Below are 18906 nucleotides of genomic sequence, written 5' to 3'. Positions count from 1 at the left end.
CTAATCAACCTGAGCTGGATGACTCATAGACTGCAGCTGGGGGATGGTGCAGCGATTGATTACTTTTACCTGCCAACCCAGTGAAGACAACGTTCTCCAGAGCAGCAAAACAGCAAAACCACTCAGCTCAGGGATTAAACAATATATGCGTCTGCATCAGTGTAGCTACAGCATTCTCAATGTATGTTTGGTTCACAATTCACGAAAATAAATGATAGATTTCCTTCAAGTGTCAACTTTATTGCCATCTTAGGTATATTTGGCAGCACGAACAGTATCAAAAATCCCAACATTTTCCCACTCCATTCTTTTTACAGTCCCTAAACAAACACATATTGCATGTAATCTAACCTTAGCCAGTGATCTACCTCTATTGATGCAACACGTGCCCTGGAGAGACTAACATGATCTAAGACAACACTGCCAGAGGTTTCTAAGTGCAGCTTATATATCATGTGATATGTCCATTATGTGTACATTACACCCTGCACATATTTTTTTATGGGATGTTTAATTTTGCAGTCTTTGGACCACGCTGAGCATTATCCTGCAATCACTTCCGCCCTCACGTTGTGCCTCACTTCCGCCCTCACTTCGTGCCTCACTTCCGCCCTTACTTTCTGCTCACGCTCTGTACGTCTTACTCGTCTGTTTCCGCCCTGACTTTTACCTCACTTCCGCCCTCCCGTTATGCGCATGCCTTGTGTGCTGCTAGGACTACTACCACCCTCATCCTGGTGCACTTTGTTTTGCTCACTTCTGCACTTTCTAACTGTACACATGGTGGTGACCGCTCACTGATAACACCCTGCGTCTACCAGGTAACACTGCTGGGGGTTGTAGTCCCGGGGAGAGCATGGAGGGCTTGATTTGCAGGTTTCATTCATCCTCCTGCACTGTTTGTGGACTGCAGTGATGTGTAGTATCTGTATTTTTGTACTTTCTATGCTCCTGTATACCTGCCATTCATGTTACTTTCCAGCATGCATACTAGAAGGTAACCCAACTTTCCCAAATTCCTGAATGGCAAACCTTTTTATTTATGCAACAGAAGATTACTGCATAAATGGGCAGCATTACCATTCATGAATATGGGAAAGCTGAGTTATCTGTATTCAGGGTAATTCTGCTGACATTATAGGACAGGGATGGCGAACCTTTTGGAGACCGAGTGCCCAAACTACAACCAAAATCCACTTATTTACTGTGAAGTGCCAACATGACAATTTAAGCCGTAACTTATCGCTACCTGTTCTTCCACATCTTTCAATCGAATCAGCCGCCTGAGGCCACCAACACTGTTGAAAGAAGGAGGGCAAATCAGACTTTCATTGTAGCTTCTCTCCAGGATCTCTCTGTAAAGAAAGAATGGAGAGTCGCCTGGGACTGCAGGAAGAATTGGTCCTATTTGGTGAACTCTGTCCTGGGGCGATGGTCGGAGTGCCCACAGAAATGGCTCCGAGTGCCACCTCTGGCACCTGTGCCATAGGTTCGCCACCACTGTTATAGGAGATAACGGGTCCACTGATTGTTAACATTATGAATTGTCTTTCAGGTAATCAGTTGTAAGAAAAGCTCTGAACACAGCCATGACCGCCGCTGCAAAGCGAACAGCTAAGATGATGGACGGAGAGGAGGACTGCAGGGAGTCTGTGCAGGGGATACTGAGAGCTCTGCAGGGCTGTGTAGGGAAGGTGAGCACAGGCATATGGGGCAATGTGTCTGCACATATTATTTCTCAGGTTACTATATTTGTATTGTTTTTGCACTGGATAGTTCAGAAGTGTCTTCCTACTTTAAAGAAAATCCACCATCAAAATCCATCATGATAAACCAGGTCCCTTACTCATAGATCCAGGCACCGTGACTGTGGTAATCTTCTTATATTTATTATGAATGATCTCATCCCTTCTAAAATCAACTTTTATTATTATGCTAATAAGCCTGAAGGGTCATGGGGTTTACCAGAGCCCCTACATGCTATATTTCCACATAATCCCACTCCAGCAGAAGAAGTTTCAGCACACAGTGGGAAGGGGTAAAGTGCCCATACACAGTGTAGCAGCCTGGGAAACTGCAGCATAGAAGGACTCGGGTAACATCCCCTAGAGCAGTGATGGCAAACCTTTTAGAGACCGAGTGCCCAAACTACAACCAAGACCCACTTATTTATCGCAAAGTGCCAACACATAAATTTCATTTGTGATTTATACTCCCTTCTCTGTCACAGTTTTCATTGATATCAGCACCCTGAGGACACCAATAAAGCAGAAAATAGAAGAAATTTGGATGATCGTTGTAGCTTCCCTCCAGGGTCCCATAAACAGGAAGAATTGTCCGGGCCGGAGCAGTAGCTACAATGATAATCCAGATCTGTCCACACCTTCCCACTCCTCCAGTAGTCCCAGGTAGAGCTGTCACCTTAAAATATTGCTGTGCACAGCAAGTCCTGGACTGTCTGGGACTGCAGGAAGATACCTGGAGTTATCTCTGGTGAGGGCCTGAGTGCCCACAGAAAGGGCTCTGAGTGCCACCTCTGGCACGAGTGCCATAGGTTAGCCACCACTGCCCTAGAGTGCTTCTGGATCATAAACATAATGTTAAAGGATTTTAAAAGGAAGGAGATCATGATGGACTTTGATAGTAGATTTCCTTTAAAGGGAGTGTACCCCCTCCAACAAGCGTTGTAATCTGCTATTCACACCAGGCCTGGTCGTAGCTGCTTATAGACAAGAGTGAAAGTAATGGAATGCCATGGTGGATCAGAGTGCCCAGAAAGGAAGGATGCAATTGGTGGGCAAAGTGATTGTCCTGGACCCAGCTACTAAGCCTATCCTCCTAATCTTATAGTGGGTGGACTGCTGGGAAAAATAGACAAGCTGAAGAATGTAATTTTCTTTCCTGCATCCCGAATTAGGGACCAACCTAAAGATATTACGCAATGTGCAGAATACTCACATGGTTCTAATGGTTATTAGGATCTGTCAGGTCCCAAGTAGCTGTAGAGTGAGTCCTCTTCTAAATGATAAGTGGGACATACAATTGTGCTAAGCAGGCCACAAACAAACCTAGTTTGTGGCCCATTTTGGCTGTTGGACATCTGCAGGAGGAGGGCAATGCTCCCGATGTCCGTAGTTAATGAGTGGCATATCGGGGCATAAGTAGTACATGTCCATGCACAATGCAAGCCCATAGAGGCCGTGAGCTGGCTGCTGTTTGTGCGACCAGGTCATGGCCTAAATAAACGATTGCGGGCAGAGGTTACAGTCCTCATGCGAGTTTTAAGCACACCCTACTTATGCCCCTTATGAATATGACATTATGACTATTTGTGGCTTTATCTTCAGGTACTAAATGTAGATTGCAGTGTGACATGTAAATAATGTTTATAATATTGTTCTTTTCTCCCTTTCTAAGCTCCAACAACCTGAAGATGCTGTGAACCTTTCCATTAACTGGGAAAAGATCCATTACCCCCAACCAGCGCTCCTGAACTCCGTCCTACACCAGCACATATGTGAACTGCAGGTAGCCACTGATATCTATATATCTATGCATATACTGACCATTGTCTCTAGAGAGCTTGGGGGAATATGCTGGATTATACCACTGTATTATTTGTCATGACTCTCCTTCAAATTCTGAAAAGGGAAGGGTGAGGAATAGTACAACACCTGTTAGTTCTGTTTCCCAGGCCTCCAGAAGGTTCTTCCAGCAGCTTTCTACCTATTCAGAACACATGCACACTTGGCTGAGCCAAACTTACTTATGTATTGTTAGGGGTCTTTGGGAGCTCTGCTTGCATTTCTGCAGTATCTAGCTATGACTTTGCTGCTCATTCAAAGTTTCTGGGATGAGACTTTACTGCTGTGACTTCTCCTTTTCACAATGATTTCTTGCAATCCCACACTGGGGCAGGGGGCTGGCTGGCTATATACTATGGGGCAGGGGGCTGGCTATATACTATGGGGAAGGGGGCTGGCTATATACTATGGGGCAGGGGGCTGGCTGGCTATATACTATGGGGCAGGGGGCTGGCTATATACTATGGGGCAGGGGGCTGGCTATATACTATGGGGCAGGGGGCTGGCTATATACTATGGGGCAGGGGGCTGGCTATATACTATGGGGCAGGGGGCTGGCTGGCTATATACTATGGGGCAGGGGGCTGGCTGGCTATATACTATGGGGCAGGGGGCTGGCTGGCTATATACTATGGGGCAGGGGGCTGGCTGGCTATATACTATGGGGCAGGGTCCGGCTGGCTATATACTATGGGGCAGGGTCCGGCTGGCTATATACTATGGGGCAGGGTCCGGCTGGCTATATACTATGGGACAGGGTCCGGCTGGCTATATACTATGGGGCAGGGTCCGGCTGGCTATATACTATGGGGCAGGGTCCGGCTGGCTATATACTATGGGGCAGGGTCCGGCTGGCTATATACTATGGGGCAGGGTCCGGCTGGCTATATACTATGGGGCAGGGTCCGGCTGGCTATATACTATGGGGCAGGGTCCGGCTGGCTATATACTATGGGGCAGGGTCCGGCTGGCTATATACTATGGGGCAGGGTCCGGCTGGCTATATACTATGGGGCAGGGTCCGGCTGGCTATATACTATGGGGCAGGGTCCGGCTGGCTATATACTATGGGGCAGGGTCCGGCTGGCTATATACTATGGGGCAGGGTCCGGCTGGCTATATACTATGGGGCAGGGTCCGGCTGGCTATATACTATGGGGCAGGGTCCGGCTGGCTATATACTATGGGGCAGGGTCCGGCTGGCTATATACTATGGGGCAGGGTCCGGCTGGCTATATACTATGGGGCAGGGTCCGGCTGGCTATGTAATGGGGAGGCTGTGACCAATGCATTTCCCACCCTCAGCTTATACTCAAGTCAATAGGTTATCACAGAAAAGTGACAATCACACTAAGATAATTATGTCTTTAAAGGTGATTTCCGCTGCTGGAGAATGATGTGAAAGAGGGAGAAAAAGTGAGATCTGCCATATATAGGTTACTACACTGCTCAAAAAAAAAAATAAAGGGAATACTATTGTGTTCGCCGCTTCCTCCATTCACTCGCGCGGCCGCCGCCGCTTCCACCGCACCTCTTTTTCAGAGACAACCACAGCTTCTCTGGCACAACACCCTGGCAGTATGAGAAGGTTTAAGGACCTTGCAGTGATGCAGGAAGCATGTGGTCAGTCTAGGTCCTGCTGTAATAGTCGTGTTGGAAAGGCCAGGACAGGGGTAGCAGTGCAGAGGCTCTGCTCTCTCAAAGATCAGGTGAAGCTCTTTGCTAGATGTTCTCCAGGAGATCTCCAGGAAAGCGGCAAGATTTTTTTTCTTACTAAAAAGTGTGTGTTATAGTCCAGAAAACATGGCAAATGTCTGTCTTTTTAGACTCTTTGTAACAAGAGATTTAATCTTCGGAGATTGAAGTTGTGTTTTGTTCTGTGTACGTTGCCTTTTCTACTTATTGAACTTGTTCTGAGTTCTGTTCCTTGTCTGAGAAACTCTAATAAGATGACACTGCATAAGGAAAAGGAACTGAATGCAAACTATTAAGGACCAGAAACAATTGTCTCATTATGTGGAGATGTAAATGAGGCTGAGAATTATAAGTGCACTGCGCAGAAATGCTTTATTATGAAGAATTCGGAGCGTCTGCTATTGTTGTTATAAGCTCCGCACTGACTAACGCTGCCTACTTGAGATACAGTATGACATGCGAGAGGAAGCTTGCCACTCGCTGAGCCGGCATTGAGATTTTGTGTGCTTAGCGCCTGCTCTTATCATTTAACCAATGTTCTTTTATTAGCTGCAAAGAAACATATGATCAGATATTCAAAAAATACACTTCAAATTAATGTCATTTGACCAATAACTTGTTATCCATGGTCTCCTTTCTTCTAAATTTAGCTTTAAAAATTATGCCAATGAGCCAGTGCTGCCGGGATGTGTACAAGGTACTTCCACTCCTTTGTGTGAGATATCAGCAGTAAAGTGCTGAGGTAGACAGTGTAATAGTCTGTGAAGCTACAGCACAGAAGGGATCTGGTTACACCCCCCAAAGATCTTGTGTCTCCTTAGCATAATTTTAAAAGTTTATTTTCGAAGGCAGGAGGCCATGGATAAAAATGGTTTATCACGATGGATTTTGATGGTAGATTTCCTTTTAAAGGAACACTTCAGAATCGCCCCATAAAGGTAACCTTGCTTCTGTCCGGACCTCATGGCGCCTGCATGGCCAATCGGTGTAGCAGATGTAGTACAACCGGCTTCATAGCACATGTGCTGTAGTTACGGTGCATGCGCAATGTGCAGTCCCCTAGGAGCACCAGAGATGAGTCCTATTATTTATTTTGTTTTTATTAAGGATTTTTATTCTTTTTATTTATTTTTTTTTGTCAGCCTCTTCTGGATCAACTGAAGACCTTAGTAAATCGCAAAGAAGAAAAGAGTTCAGGCCTACAGCAGACCAGAGACACTCCCGCTACTGTGCATGTTGTTGAGTCTAAAGAGAACAGTAATGTTGTAAATATTAGCTCAAAAACTGCCCCAAGTAAGAACACTGAGTGTGAACCTGATCTCACAGCTGTCCAGATACAGGCGGGGAAATCGGAGGTGGGTTTTTTTATGCTGTTTATTATCACCCTGGTTCAAAAATGTAATTAAAGGGGTTGGCCTTGTGTTTAAAAAAAAACTTGCAGTCGGGGAGCTTTTTAAAAAAATAAGTGTACTTACCTTGTCCGGCACTCACGATGCCGGTTTCCCAGAAGTTGTCCAAGGAGAGCACAGCTCCGATGTACCACGGGACACCGGAAGCGCCGGACGAGGTGAGTACACTTTTTTTTTTTTTTTTTTTTTTTTTAAGGAGCCCTTCCCAGCCGGGCTCTGAGGACAACCCCTTTAAGGATTTTGTTAAAATTATTAGAGGTTTCAAAAAAAATATATTTTATTTTAACAACCCCTACTTATCAGCGATGCGATGAGGAAATTTAGATTTTACAATACTCTCTGCAAATGGTTTGTTTGGTGATTTTGAATTAATCTGTTTAGTTTCCCTTCTTCACAGAAAATGTAATTGTTCACTACATTATTACCATATATACTCGTGTATAAGCCTAGTTTGTCAGCACAAAAAAATGTGCTGAAAACCCAAACTCGGCTTATACAAAAACAAAAAATCTATCAAAACTCACCTTTCCAGCTTCCCCCGCTACTGGCTATATACTGGGGCTGGGGGCTGGCTATATACTAGGGGATATGGGCTGGCAGGCTATATACTGGGGGCAGGTGCTGGCTATATACTATGGGGCAGGGTCCGGCAGGCTATGTAATCGGGAGGCTGTGGCCAATGCATTTCCCATCCTCGGCTTATACTCAAGTCAATAGGTTTTCCCAGGTTTCTGTGGAAAAATTAGGGGCTTCGGCTTATACTTGGTCGGCTTATACTCGAGTATATGCGGGTAATTGACAGAGAAGTTATCACAGAAAAGTGACAATCACACTAAGATAATTATGACTTTAAAGGTGATTTCCGCTGCTGGAGAATGATGTGAAAGAGGGAGAAAAAGTGAGATCTGCAATATATAGGTTACTACACTGCTCAAAAAATGAATAAAGGGAATACTATTGTGTTTGAATACATTTCTACAAATTAAAACAATATGTACCATTTAGAGCAGTGATTTTCAACCTGTGTGCCGTGGCACACTAGTGTGCCGCGACACATGGTCGGGTGTGCCGCGGGGAAATTTCCCCAAACCATGGTGTCCCCTGTGTTTTGTTTCCCGGCAATGTGCAGAGATGCACAGTCACAGCTTCTTACAATGTAGGAGACGTGTACAATAACACATGTGCAAGCTTTGAACCTTGTGCGTCAAAATGACGTCACCGAGGCCGGCGAATCATCCTGAGAGTGGAGAGACTCCCGCATTTGCCCACCGCCAAGGTAATGCCCACCAATAATGCTGACTATATGAGCTTTTGCCTGACTATATGAACTGTTGGCAGAATACTCAGCATATGAGCTGGTACTTGTAGTACTCCAGCAGTATACTGCATATAACAATGAGAATTGTAACATGAGAAATACTATAGTCATGAGGCTGGAGTACTACAAGTACCAGCTCATATGCTGAATATATGAGCTGGCACTTGTACTCTGGCCTCATGGCCATAGTACTTCTCATTGTACCCCTTTATTTTGCAGTATATGAGCCACATAATAATCAGCACCATATACTAAAAACAGGGAGAAACTGAGAACTGTTGAGGAAGAGCTTCGTGTGTGTCTTTCCACCATTCCTGCCAGGATATCCCTTTTGTGTTTATCGAAACAGTCCCAGGTTTCACACTGAGTGATTAAAATAAATTTAGAATCTATATTATTAACTATATGTATAATATGACTGTTTTAGTGTCATTTTGGTTGGTGGTGTGCCCCAGGATTTTCTAAGTATAAAAAGTGTGCCGCGGCTCAAAAAAGGTTGAAAATCACTGATTTAGAGGACTATGTGACCTTTTAATCACTTTTTATTACATTTTGTATGTTATGTAAAATGGTTCAAAAGTCGTATCTCGGGACTATTTTCCGATTTGTGGTTCACCACCGGCAATAACGGTTTTTATATTTTGATCGATCGGGCATTTTGGGATGCGGCGATACCTAACGTGTTTTGTGATTTTTACGGTTTATTTGGTTTTATATCTGTTGTAGGGAAAGGGGGGTGATTAGAATTTGTAATATTTTATTATTAGTTTTTTTTATTTATCCATGGCCTCAAGTTTTAAAATTGTTAATGAACCACAAGGGCTCTGGGTGTGTTACCAGAGCACCTCTGTGCTGCAGCTTCACAGGTTGTTATTGTGTAGGAGTACTACCCCCCCTTCTCCTACTCCTCCTCCCATTGTGTGAGATTACATCTGAGGAAGCAGTAAAGAGACTGAGACAGCGTAACAGCCTGTGAAGCTATTGCATGGTCTTGCTCTGGTAACACGCACCCCCCATAGAATTTCTGGTTTACATAATTTTAGAAGGAAGGAGACCATGGGTAACAAATATAAGAAGATTACCATAGACATGGTGGTGCCTGGATCTATGAATAAGTGTCCCTATTTTATCACGATGGATTTTGCTGGTAGATTTCCTTTTAGGGGTTAAGTAAGATAAACTTTGATGTGATTTTCTATAGCTCGGTCCATGTAATCTTCGTAGCTCTTCTCTACCGGAGCTTTCACAATTTCAGAGTGTCCAAAATCAAAGGCCAGTTTGTGAAGTTGCTAGGTGCACACACGCTGTGTTTTTTCCCTTCTCCTCGCCGATTTCCCCCCCACCCCTCTCACTCCATCTCTTTTTACCGTGCTTACTCCCCGTAGATCGACAGGAGGATATTGGCATTCATAGAGAGAAAGCAAGCCGAGATCAATGAAAACAACGTCCGGGAGTTCTGCAACGTTATTGATTGTAATCAAGGTAAATGTTCCTACAGCCGCTCCATTTCCCAGTGATCTCTGCTAGAGATGTGACTCGAAATGTGCGCTCTCCCTTCTCCTCCGCCGCTTTGTACAGCCAGAGATTCACTTTGATTCATCTTGTGAAGAATAGTTGGGTAATGAAATTGCCACACAAACACTGCGCCTGCCTTTCATTTTGCTGCCTATGGAACAACAATATCCCTGGAGAAGAAAAATATGGGAATAGTGCATTAAAATAGTGCAATAAAATATTAAAGGGGGGTCTATCTAGTCCTAAGTCGCGTTACAAGTAAAACCAGCAATGTGTAGGGCACTTTGTAAGCTTTCCAGGCAAACCTCTCATGTTTCCAAGGGTTTTAATAAGTTTAGAGACAATTAATTTTTTCTCTAAAAAAAATTGATGGGTGTTAGCAAGCGGAGAACCCTATTTCTTCTATGAATTATTGTGTAAGGTGGGTAGCACTGGATGCCATTGGGCGGCATAGAAAGATGAATCTAGGTGGTGCACCAGGAGACTCAGCCCCGCCCCTGGTGCTCTGAGAAGTTGATTTACATAAAAGTAAAAACTGCATTTTCTCTAAAATAACAAATTGGAAATTTCTGTAAGGAAAGATTATAAAGTGCCCTAGGCAATACAGGTTCTATGTTTTCATCGATTTGGGAACCGGTAGTGTCCCTTCAAAGGGAATCTGTCACCTACTTTTACTGCACTAAACGAGCATGCCCATTTTTGGTAGGATCTGTTACAAGCTTCCTAAAATTCCCTCTTTTTTTTTTTTTTTTTATATAAAAGCTTTACCCCTTTACTTATAAAATCGATTTTCCTCCAAAGTTGTGTGAAAATAAACCGAAAAGATTCATATTTTGGCAAAGAAAGGTCAGGTTATAGAGGCTGGAAGGGGAGTGTCATTTTAGATACAGGCAATCCCCTACTTAAGAACACCCGACTTACAGACGACCCCTAGTTACAAACGGACCTCTGGTAATCGGCAATTTACTGTACTTTAGCCTTGGTCTTAATTAACAGCTATAACAGTTATTAAAAGTGTCTGCACTGAAGCTTTATTATTAATCCTGTTTCTTATGACAATCTAACATTTTTAAAATCCAGTTGCCACAAAGACCAAAAAAATTTTGGCTGGGGTTACAATGATAAAATATACAGTTCTGACTTACATACAAATTCACCTACAGAACATACAAACCTACAGAACCTATCTTGTACGTAACCCGGGGACTGCCTGTATTTGGATCTTTAGTTCTGTAGCAGCTAGACCCATGATTCTGGTATGGCATTAAAGAAGATAATTTTATCTTTCAAATAACATCAGATGTGTTAGTCGGTCAGGTAAATTTAGAGTTGGGATTGCAGGCGACAAAAGGCAAGATTTCATAAGAGGTTATAGTAGAAAAGATATTTCATACCCAGCCTGGGGGGGGGGGGGTAGTAGCTTAAGTAGGGTAAAAGTAGGTGACTGGTTCCCTTTAAATATGTCATTGATTGATCAAATACCATTATACATGTAAACCTGGTGCTACTATAGTACAGGGATAAATGCTGCTACCAATACTACAGCTGAGCACTAGAGAAATATGTAGTAATATATTTTGTATTGTTACAGAGAACAGTTGTGCCAGGACAGATGCTGTTTTCACTCCATTCCCTGGATCCAAGAGCCATATAAAAGGTGCCCATTTTTCTCTAATTGATGCCGTACATTGTAATTTTGGTTACTATCCCAATGATCTAGCACAGGTTCGTTTTTTTGCATTTTTACTATGGCCGTAACGTGCAAACCCTATGGCTGATGTGGTGAATCATAGAACCACGTATGAGATGTCAGGTAGTTTTTCCATATACTGCCCTCCACGATCAAGTAATGCCAAATACCTGACCCCCTCACTATACTTTATATTGCTGAAAAGGCTATTTTTATAATTTTTGCAACCATAGGTTGTCAGATCTATGTAGTCAGAGGGGTGGGGTGAGCAGCTTCGTCTTGTCATGCAGTCATGTCGTGTGAAATGTCCCTCACAGTCGGATACCCTGATGAAATTTCTTATGATGACTGCATGATGAATATTCTCTCCGCCCCCTTGACCTGTGGTAAATTTGCATATGCAGGTATATGGGAATTGTGGGTAAATTAGAGTGATTTATGAAGCTGGATTAGGAGCAGATATAAAGCCAAAGAAAAGTATATGGGGGAAGTTCTCTTCAATCTAACTAAATCCAAATCTCTGTCCTTATTATCTCTATAGACTTTGCACTGATACAAAGCACCAAATCCCCTGCATATTCATAATTGGATAATAATAATGTTGCAATCTGATGTGTAGGAGGTATAAATCTTTTTCTATGTCTAATATCAGTTTCCAGGGTTGTGAACGCTTATGGGCCTCAAACTAGAAGTGATGGTTCCTCTTCCAGCTCCAGGTCACTTTCCCACCCACGTGACTGCGGCAACCAGGCCGTGGAGGAGCGGCTCCAGAACATCGAATATCACCTACAGCTAAACCCAGGTGACCACTGAAATATTTCTAATTTTCCTCAATCCATCAATATAGGGCTTTTAGCTAAATGTTTTTATGCATTAATGTTTCCTACTTATTAATTCATGTTGTTCCTATTGAGAACTTCAGTTCTGTTTCCCCTCAAATGTGTTTAGTAGATAGTGACTCATTTTCAAGTCTATGGAGACTTCTGTTTGGCCACCCAGCCATCGACTTGTATGAAAATATCCAAAAATATATACATGTTACGTTACATTCACATGGGGGGAGATTTATCAGGAGTGTGCATCACTGTGCACTTAGCTAAATGTGAGTGTACAGTATTTTTCGGACTATAAGGCGCACCCAGAGTATAAGGCCCACCATCAATAATTGCCTGTTAAAACGTCTAGGTTCATATATAAGGCGCACCTGATTATAAGGATGAATGACCAGCAGGTGGCAGACCTGTGCACAGTTCAAGGCAGCTGTTGTCTGTAAGTACGGTTCATATATAAGGCGCACTGGACTATAAGGCGCACCTTTGATTTCTGAGAAAATGGAAGGATTATTGGTGCGCCTTATAGTCCGAAAAATACGGTACTTGGTTTACAATGTGCTTTTCTTAGTGGTAGATTTGCTTTAAGGGACATCTACCACCAGGATGAACGACTGTATGCAAATGAAACTGAGGGGCTCCAGGTGTTAATGGAGCCTCTCAGGTTCATTTGCATACAGTCTTTCATCCTGGTGGTAGATGTCCTTAAAGGACACTTTGGGAATCTGTCCCATTTATCCTTGCAACGGAAGACTAAAACTTGATCCTTACGCCTAGACTTATCTAAGGAAATTAGTTTGGGTGCATTTAAAAGGCTCGGATCATCTGACTAAACAAGTTGTTATCCCACGAAGGGCAATGATTTGCTATCCAACAATTATCGAAATCAATTGAAAAAAATTAAAATATATGTTTTTAGAGAATAAATTAGGCTACCGCTTCTCCCTTCCTCCTCTAAACTCCTCCATTCACTGCCCCACAGGAGGACCTGTGCCGAAAGACGTTTACCAGAGAATTAAAAAGTTAGAAGACCGGATTTTGGAATTGGAAGGAATTTCCCCTGAATATTTTCAGTCTATGGTGAGTAGGACAATGTTTTCATTTTAGGCCATTCTCTATATAAAAGAGATTTAAGGGATTTTTCACTTTCATGCATACGAAGCTTATTCATTGTATAATGGAAGTTCTAATCTATAGCCCTGATCTATTTTGTGTATACATTAAGTTTTTAACATCAGCTATTGGACTGTTTGTTTTATATCTCTACTATTACACAATTTCAATCAATCAACACAATCAACAAAGCCATATGAGGGCTTGTTTTTTACATGACAGTTTGACGTTTATCGTCCAACCATAAAGTTGTTTTGAAGTTGTGTGTGCCAGTAATATTTGGGGTTGTTGAGAAGGTAATTTGTTCACAAATACAACTACTGATGGGTTCCTTTTAACTGACGCTCTTCTTGTTGTTTCCCTTACATCCATATAAATCAACTTTATGTTATATTCCCTGGCATCAGAGAAGCCTTGTCCTGCTTGACCTGCCCCTCCAATCTACTCCTCCCCATGTCCCATGCCTCTTCTCTGCGTGTCATGTGACCAGGGTGAAATCATCACAGGTCCTTTAGCCACCTAACATTACACTTCTAACTGTACACCATGCATGTGTCTGATCACATGAAACCACAGCAACCTCCATAGACTTCTACTCCTTCACATCCTGCATGTTGGCTGCTGTTATTTCATGTGATCAGATATATAAATGAGGTAGATGTTGCAGATGTAACGGGACCTTAGATGATGTCATCCTGGTCACATGACCTTGAGCTCTCTCTATGTTCCATACTGCAGAATATTTTATATTTTTTAACATAGTTTTTAATGTAATCTTCATTTTGGGTGGTTTAGCCACTCAGACGAAGAGGATGGGTAGGTGGGTACAGAAGGGTATGAGATAAAGATAGATCTTTTGTTAAAAACGGGTCGTATTTCTTCAGTTATGTTTATTTTAGTTTATAATCAGTTTTTTTTATTATTTTTTTTCTATATTATAATGGAGGTACAGTAAATACTTGGAAATGCCAACATAGTGTGAACTGAGCCTTACGGTCACTTAAAGGAACCCTAGACCCCTTGTTCTCGTGATGAGCAAGACCCCCAGGGATCACACAGCTATCTTATGGATAGATAATAAGTTATCACGGTTGGATGACTCCCAATCTAAGCAGAAAATGTTATCTGCTTTCATTTATCGACACAATTCCTTACTCCGATGTGCTTTTATACATTGACAGCACTTCTCCTTTAAAGCATTAAAGTTGCTTTTTATCCCTAAAAGTGCAATCATTCCCAGCGTTAAATTGCTTCCACATTACTGTGTGCTGCTGCTGCTGCTGGGACGTGATGTTCTAGCTCCCGCTGTTGCTCGCAGACAGTGAAGATACGACAAGAAATTGTTAGTTGTTGTAGCATGCTATTAGCTGGAGTCCTATAATCATATACATATTATTATCACGTTGTAGACCGACCAAGCCTATAAATTGAGCAATGGGATTCAGATTTATTCTAATGCTCTTTATTTTATTTTTTTTCCTTTTGTAATTTTCATCTTTTGAGAATCTCTGCCGCATCCATCTCATTTGTTTCCTATTTTCTGACGACGAAATTGAATGCGCTTCACTGCATATCAATAGTAGATAACCCGGACATATCCCCGAAATGTTCTCCAAAATACTAGCTCCCAGAAGGTTTCCAATCAAAGTAACTGTTCTAACCCCAAAGTTATGCTTTATGATTTTTTTTTTTTTTTTTCCTTTTTGTTTTTCAATGATTTGAGTGTGTAAATATACAAGCCATTAAATAGGGAGATAAAATATTTGCTTAATTTAGTTACTCGGGGTAAATGCAATCTGATGAGTAGGATCAGGCATAGGGGAGGCCTTGGAGGTCAAATACACATAGCATATGTGTCCTGTCTTGCTTACATAGTTAGGCCGCCTACCTAATAATACCGCACCTTGGTAGTGCCAAGCAAAATACTCAAATAGAATCCAAAATTACCCTTCAGGAGAGAAGGGAAAGAAGGCACTTTGTCAGACGAAGGCTCAGTTAGAGCCGAAACGTGCGTCGGGGAGGCGGCCTTCCCGGGCGGTGGAACAACATTACGAGCATTAGGTAAGAACTGGCAGCCCTATTCTAGGGGCCCTGGTACACTAGACTTACAGCCCAGCGGCCATCTTTATGCTGTGCACACTTGTGCAGGCTTTGGAAAGCTCTCACAGGGTTCATTCCCTTTGGCGACCAGCTCACCATACTCCATATACATATATATTAGCTCCACCTAGCCCGGTGCTAGACCGCCCTTTTTTGTCTCTGTGTTCCTTCACCCAATATTGTGTTGTACCCTGTGGACACCCTCAACGGTGTCTCCAAATTTTGTCTCCATGGTTTTTAAACTGCACTATGTATTGTAGCATTAATAAAAGTTTTTGACATTTTAAAACTAAACCATTTGTGTATTGTATTAGTGCCTTCTTCCCCTTCTTTCCTGAAGGGTAATTTTGGATTCTCTTTTTTACTCTGGGTGAATCAAAAGTCCCAGGAACCCCTTTTATTTTAGAAACGAAGAGGAAAATTACTTCTCTGATACCTAACCATGTAGTGGATGTGGAGACCCATCTTATAGGATTTGTAGGAATATTGGATTAAAGGGGTTTTCCCAAAAAGAAAAGTTAGGCCCTATCTCGTGTAGAGGGCCTAACTTGCCGATCAGTGAAGAGATCTCAGTACTGAGACCCCCCACAGATCACAAAAACGAGTGTTCAGTGCTCAGCGATCTCCGTTAGCTCTATAGAGATTAATGGAGCAGAACGGTCATGTGCGGCCATTTGCTCCATTAATCTGACGAAGCGATGAGGGGTCCGACGGACTACTTGTTCTCATGCTCTGCGGGGGGGTCCCAGCACTGAGACTCCCAGTGATCAGCAAATTAGGCCCTATCCCGTGGATAGGGCCTAACTTTGCTTTGTGGGGAAACCCCTTTAAGGACTGTTTTTTTCCAATGTAAAGGTGGTCATGTAGCACATAAAGGAAGATCATAATTGTCTCTTGAGGTTCACCACAGAAAGTCTCTATAACAACCGGGAACGTTCCCTGTGATGCACAGCTATTTGGCGCGTTGTACTTGGTGCTGAGCAAAGAGCTGAAGACGCTGGATCCAAATGTAATGATTTCCTAATAACTTATGTACTAAAACCAACATGTCAGAAGAGGTGACCGGGTGAGGATGGAGTCTGTGTACATATTTCTCATTCTATATTTTATGTGTATTGTAGGAGATGTCCAATAAGAGAAGAAAAGCCCAGTCGACACAGGTTGGTATATTGATGTAGACGCTACATTACCAGAATATGTATCCAGATAACAGACAATAGTGTGGGTGAATACATGATGGGGAATGAAAGGTCCTAATGGATGTACTAATGTTCTCCTCTCATTTGTATATACTTTATTGTAAGCATCACATGTGCCCTATATCCTTTGGCTCTGACCTCACTGGTATTTAGGGTTCTCCATCTTAGGTGATACCAGGGTCTTGTGGGGCAAACATGCCACAAGCCAGATAGAAAACCAATAAAAATAACACATGCACACATGGATAGATCTTGTTTCAGATGTTTTTTCCATTGAAATGACTCAACTAAAACCTCTATTTTCTGTTTTGTAGAACTACTCACTATTGGAGCTCGACCAAAAAATTAATGCTCTCCGGCAGACGCTCTACAAAAAGGCAAAAGTGGAGTCGGTGGGGAAGATGTAAGGATCTTGCTCTGAACGTCATCGCCCTTACCATGGAGTATCCTGTTACTTCTTTTGTCTCTATAGGTCTCATTGTGAGATCCTACCCACCACCCGTACAGTGGAAGGAGTGACTTTGGGTGCTGCCGTTGTGTTGATATGGTGGATTGGATCTAGTTGCAGCTATAGAGCAAATATCTAGCATAGACACTTGGCGAGTTACTATTGTAAATCTGTATGTGTTTATATATGGTCAGGTCTGTGTTCATGACGGTGCTGCTGTGTTCTTTCTAGCTCGATATTGCTGATGCATAGTATATCCATTAGCTGATGGTAGCTGACCTATTGCCTTTGTAACAGCATTTAGTAATATGCTTTACTGCAGCTTCATAGGCAGCAATAGACTGGAGCAGATTCGTGGACAGTTAGCTAGGCATGCTCTGTGCTGACAGAAGGTGTGACTTCATCTGTTCTCAATTGTGATATATTCATGGTGTTCTGTAGAATGGTTTATCATTTCTAATGCTACCTGTTCTTTTAGCTCAGCCACGCATCCAGCTTCCCGATTAGCTGAGTGAACCTGGCCCTTCTACATTATTCACCCCTCCCCCAGGAATGAGAGAGACTGTCTGTGTGTGACTCGCCAGAGAGTCATACAGCCAGCTTCTCTCTCATTCCTGAGGGAGGGGGAATGAGCTGGAACCACTGATGAGCTGGAAGGCCATGAATATGTTGGACTAAATGGACTGTGACACTATACAGGTACGGGGAGGAACAATGTAGTGATAGTTCTCCCTATATCTCCCTGCATGATGGAGAAAGATGGTCCTGCTACTCCATTTTGGCACTCACTTGGGACTGACAGGAGCAGCAGGACAAATACTTGACTTGCTGATTAATTAATGAGGACAGGACCTCCATTCTCAAGATATCTTGTAATTGGTGGGGGTCCCCACCCTTTGACCCTCACTGATCAGCTTGTTATACCCTATACTGTGGATGGGAGACAAATTTTAAACTCTCTACAACGCCTTTAAGCATAGTTTTAAAGGCAACATGTCCCTGGGAGCAGAAGGAGGGATTTCATATCGGAATCTGCAGGGGGAGGGTGCAGGAGCGAAGCTGAAGGAAGGAGGGATGCAATTGAGATACAGAGAACATGTGACAGTAATGTAGAGACCCCAATTTTTGTGAACCAGATCTCCAGTGGCTTGATGTCTATATCCCCGGTCACTTGTAAGACACTCATAAGATGCAGTTTACCACCAGACTACATCTGAAGTAAAGAAAAGACAGAATGGGCATTTCTAAAATGTCCGGCTATCCGCACACAACATAAAAGATGTACAGACTATAAGATATAATGTGTGTGATTTGTGAATGTCTCTTGCTGTAATAATGTTGAAAAAGGGGCATAACAGCCTTGTTCTTTCTGTCTGTGAGAGGAAATAAAATTTCACTCTGATTAAATGTAGTTTTTTATTTATTTATTTACTACTAACTCTTTAATTTCAAAATTAGAAATTCCTAAAAATATTTTTTTTTCTGTACATGATATTCCTAAATAGTCATGGAAAAACAAAGTACATCCTCTTTAAGGGACATGGGTTTAAAGGATCAGGACATAATTATATAAAATATCTAGTCCTAAAATTTTATTAAAGTTGATCCTTAAAGGGGTTGGCCACTTTTCAATTAATCTCTTCCATTAGACATGTCTCTCTATGCAGCCTTTCCCTTTTTTCACCATGCTACACACTGAATCTCTACACAACTTCCACTCTCACTGCACAGGCAATCCTCATGACGTCATCCACTGTGTCTTTCCAGTCTCTGTCCTCGCTTAAAGACACAGGAAGAGGGTAAGGACGGAGCAGGATAAGTCATAACTCTGCTGCTGCAGCTCCTTCTATTCAGCAGAGCTTACATATATAAACAAAGTATCACTCAGAGTTTGCACACAGCATAAAGTAAGTACCAGGACTGCTTAATAATTTGACGAACATTCAGGTATTATTATATGAAGGCAGTAAAGTACATGGGCAACTTTTGTAAAAGAGTGACCAAC

General features: G+C 42.5%; 1 protein-coding gene across 1 annotated transcript; it reads left to right on the top strand.

Moving 5' to 3' along the window:
- The first annotated feature begins 639 nt into the window (after positions 1 to 639).
- MBIP (MAP3K12 binding inhibitory protein 1) lies at positions 640 to 18308 on the top strand. Its single transcript, XM_072115531.1, has 10 exons — positions 640 to 821; positions 1556 to 1694; positions 3418 to 3528; positions 6422 to 6634; positions 9392 to 9488; positions 11113 to 11178; positions 11864 to 12013; positions 13024 to 13121; positions 16376 to 16414; positions 16768 to 18308. The coding sequence occupies exons 2-10, from the start codon at positions 1590 to 1592 to the stop codon at positions 16858 to 16860; spliced, it is 972 nt and encodes a 323-aa protein (XP_071971632.1). The 5' UTR covers positions 640 to 821; positions 1556 to 1589; the 3' UTR covers positions 16861 to 18308.
- Positions 18309 to 18906: the final 598 nt, after the last annotated feature.

This window comes from Engystomops pustulosus, chromosome 7 (assembly GCF_040894005.1).
Source record: "Engystomops pustulosus chromosome 7, aEngPut4.maternal, whole genome shotgun sequence".
NCBI classification, from domain to species: Eukaryota; Metazoa; Chordata; class Amphibia; order Anura; family Leptodactylidae; genus Engystomops; species Engystomops pustulosus.
The sequence above is the reverse complement of the archived record's forward strand: the minus strand, read 5'-3'. Positions and strand labels throughout refer to the sequence as shown.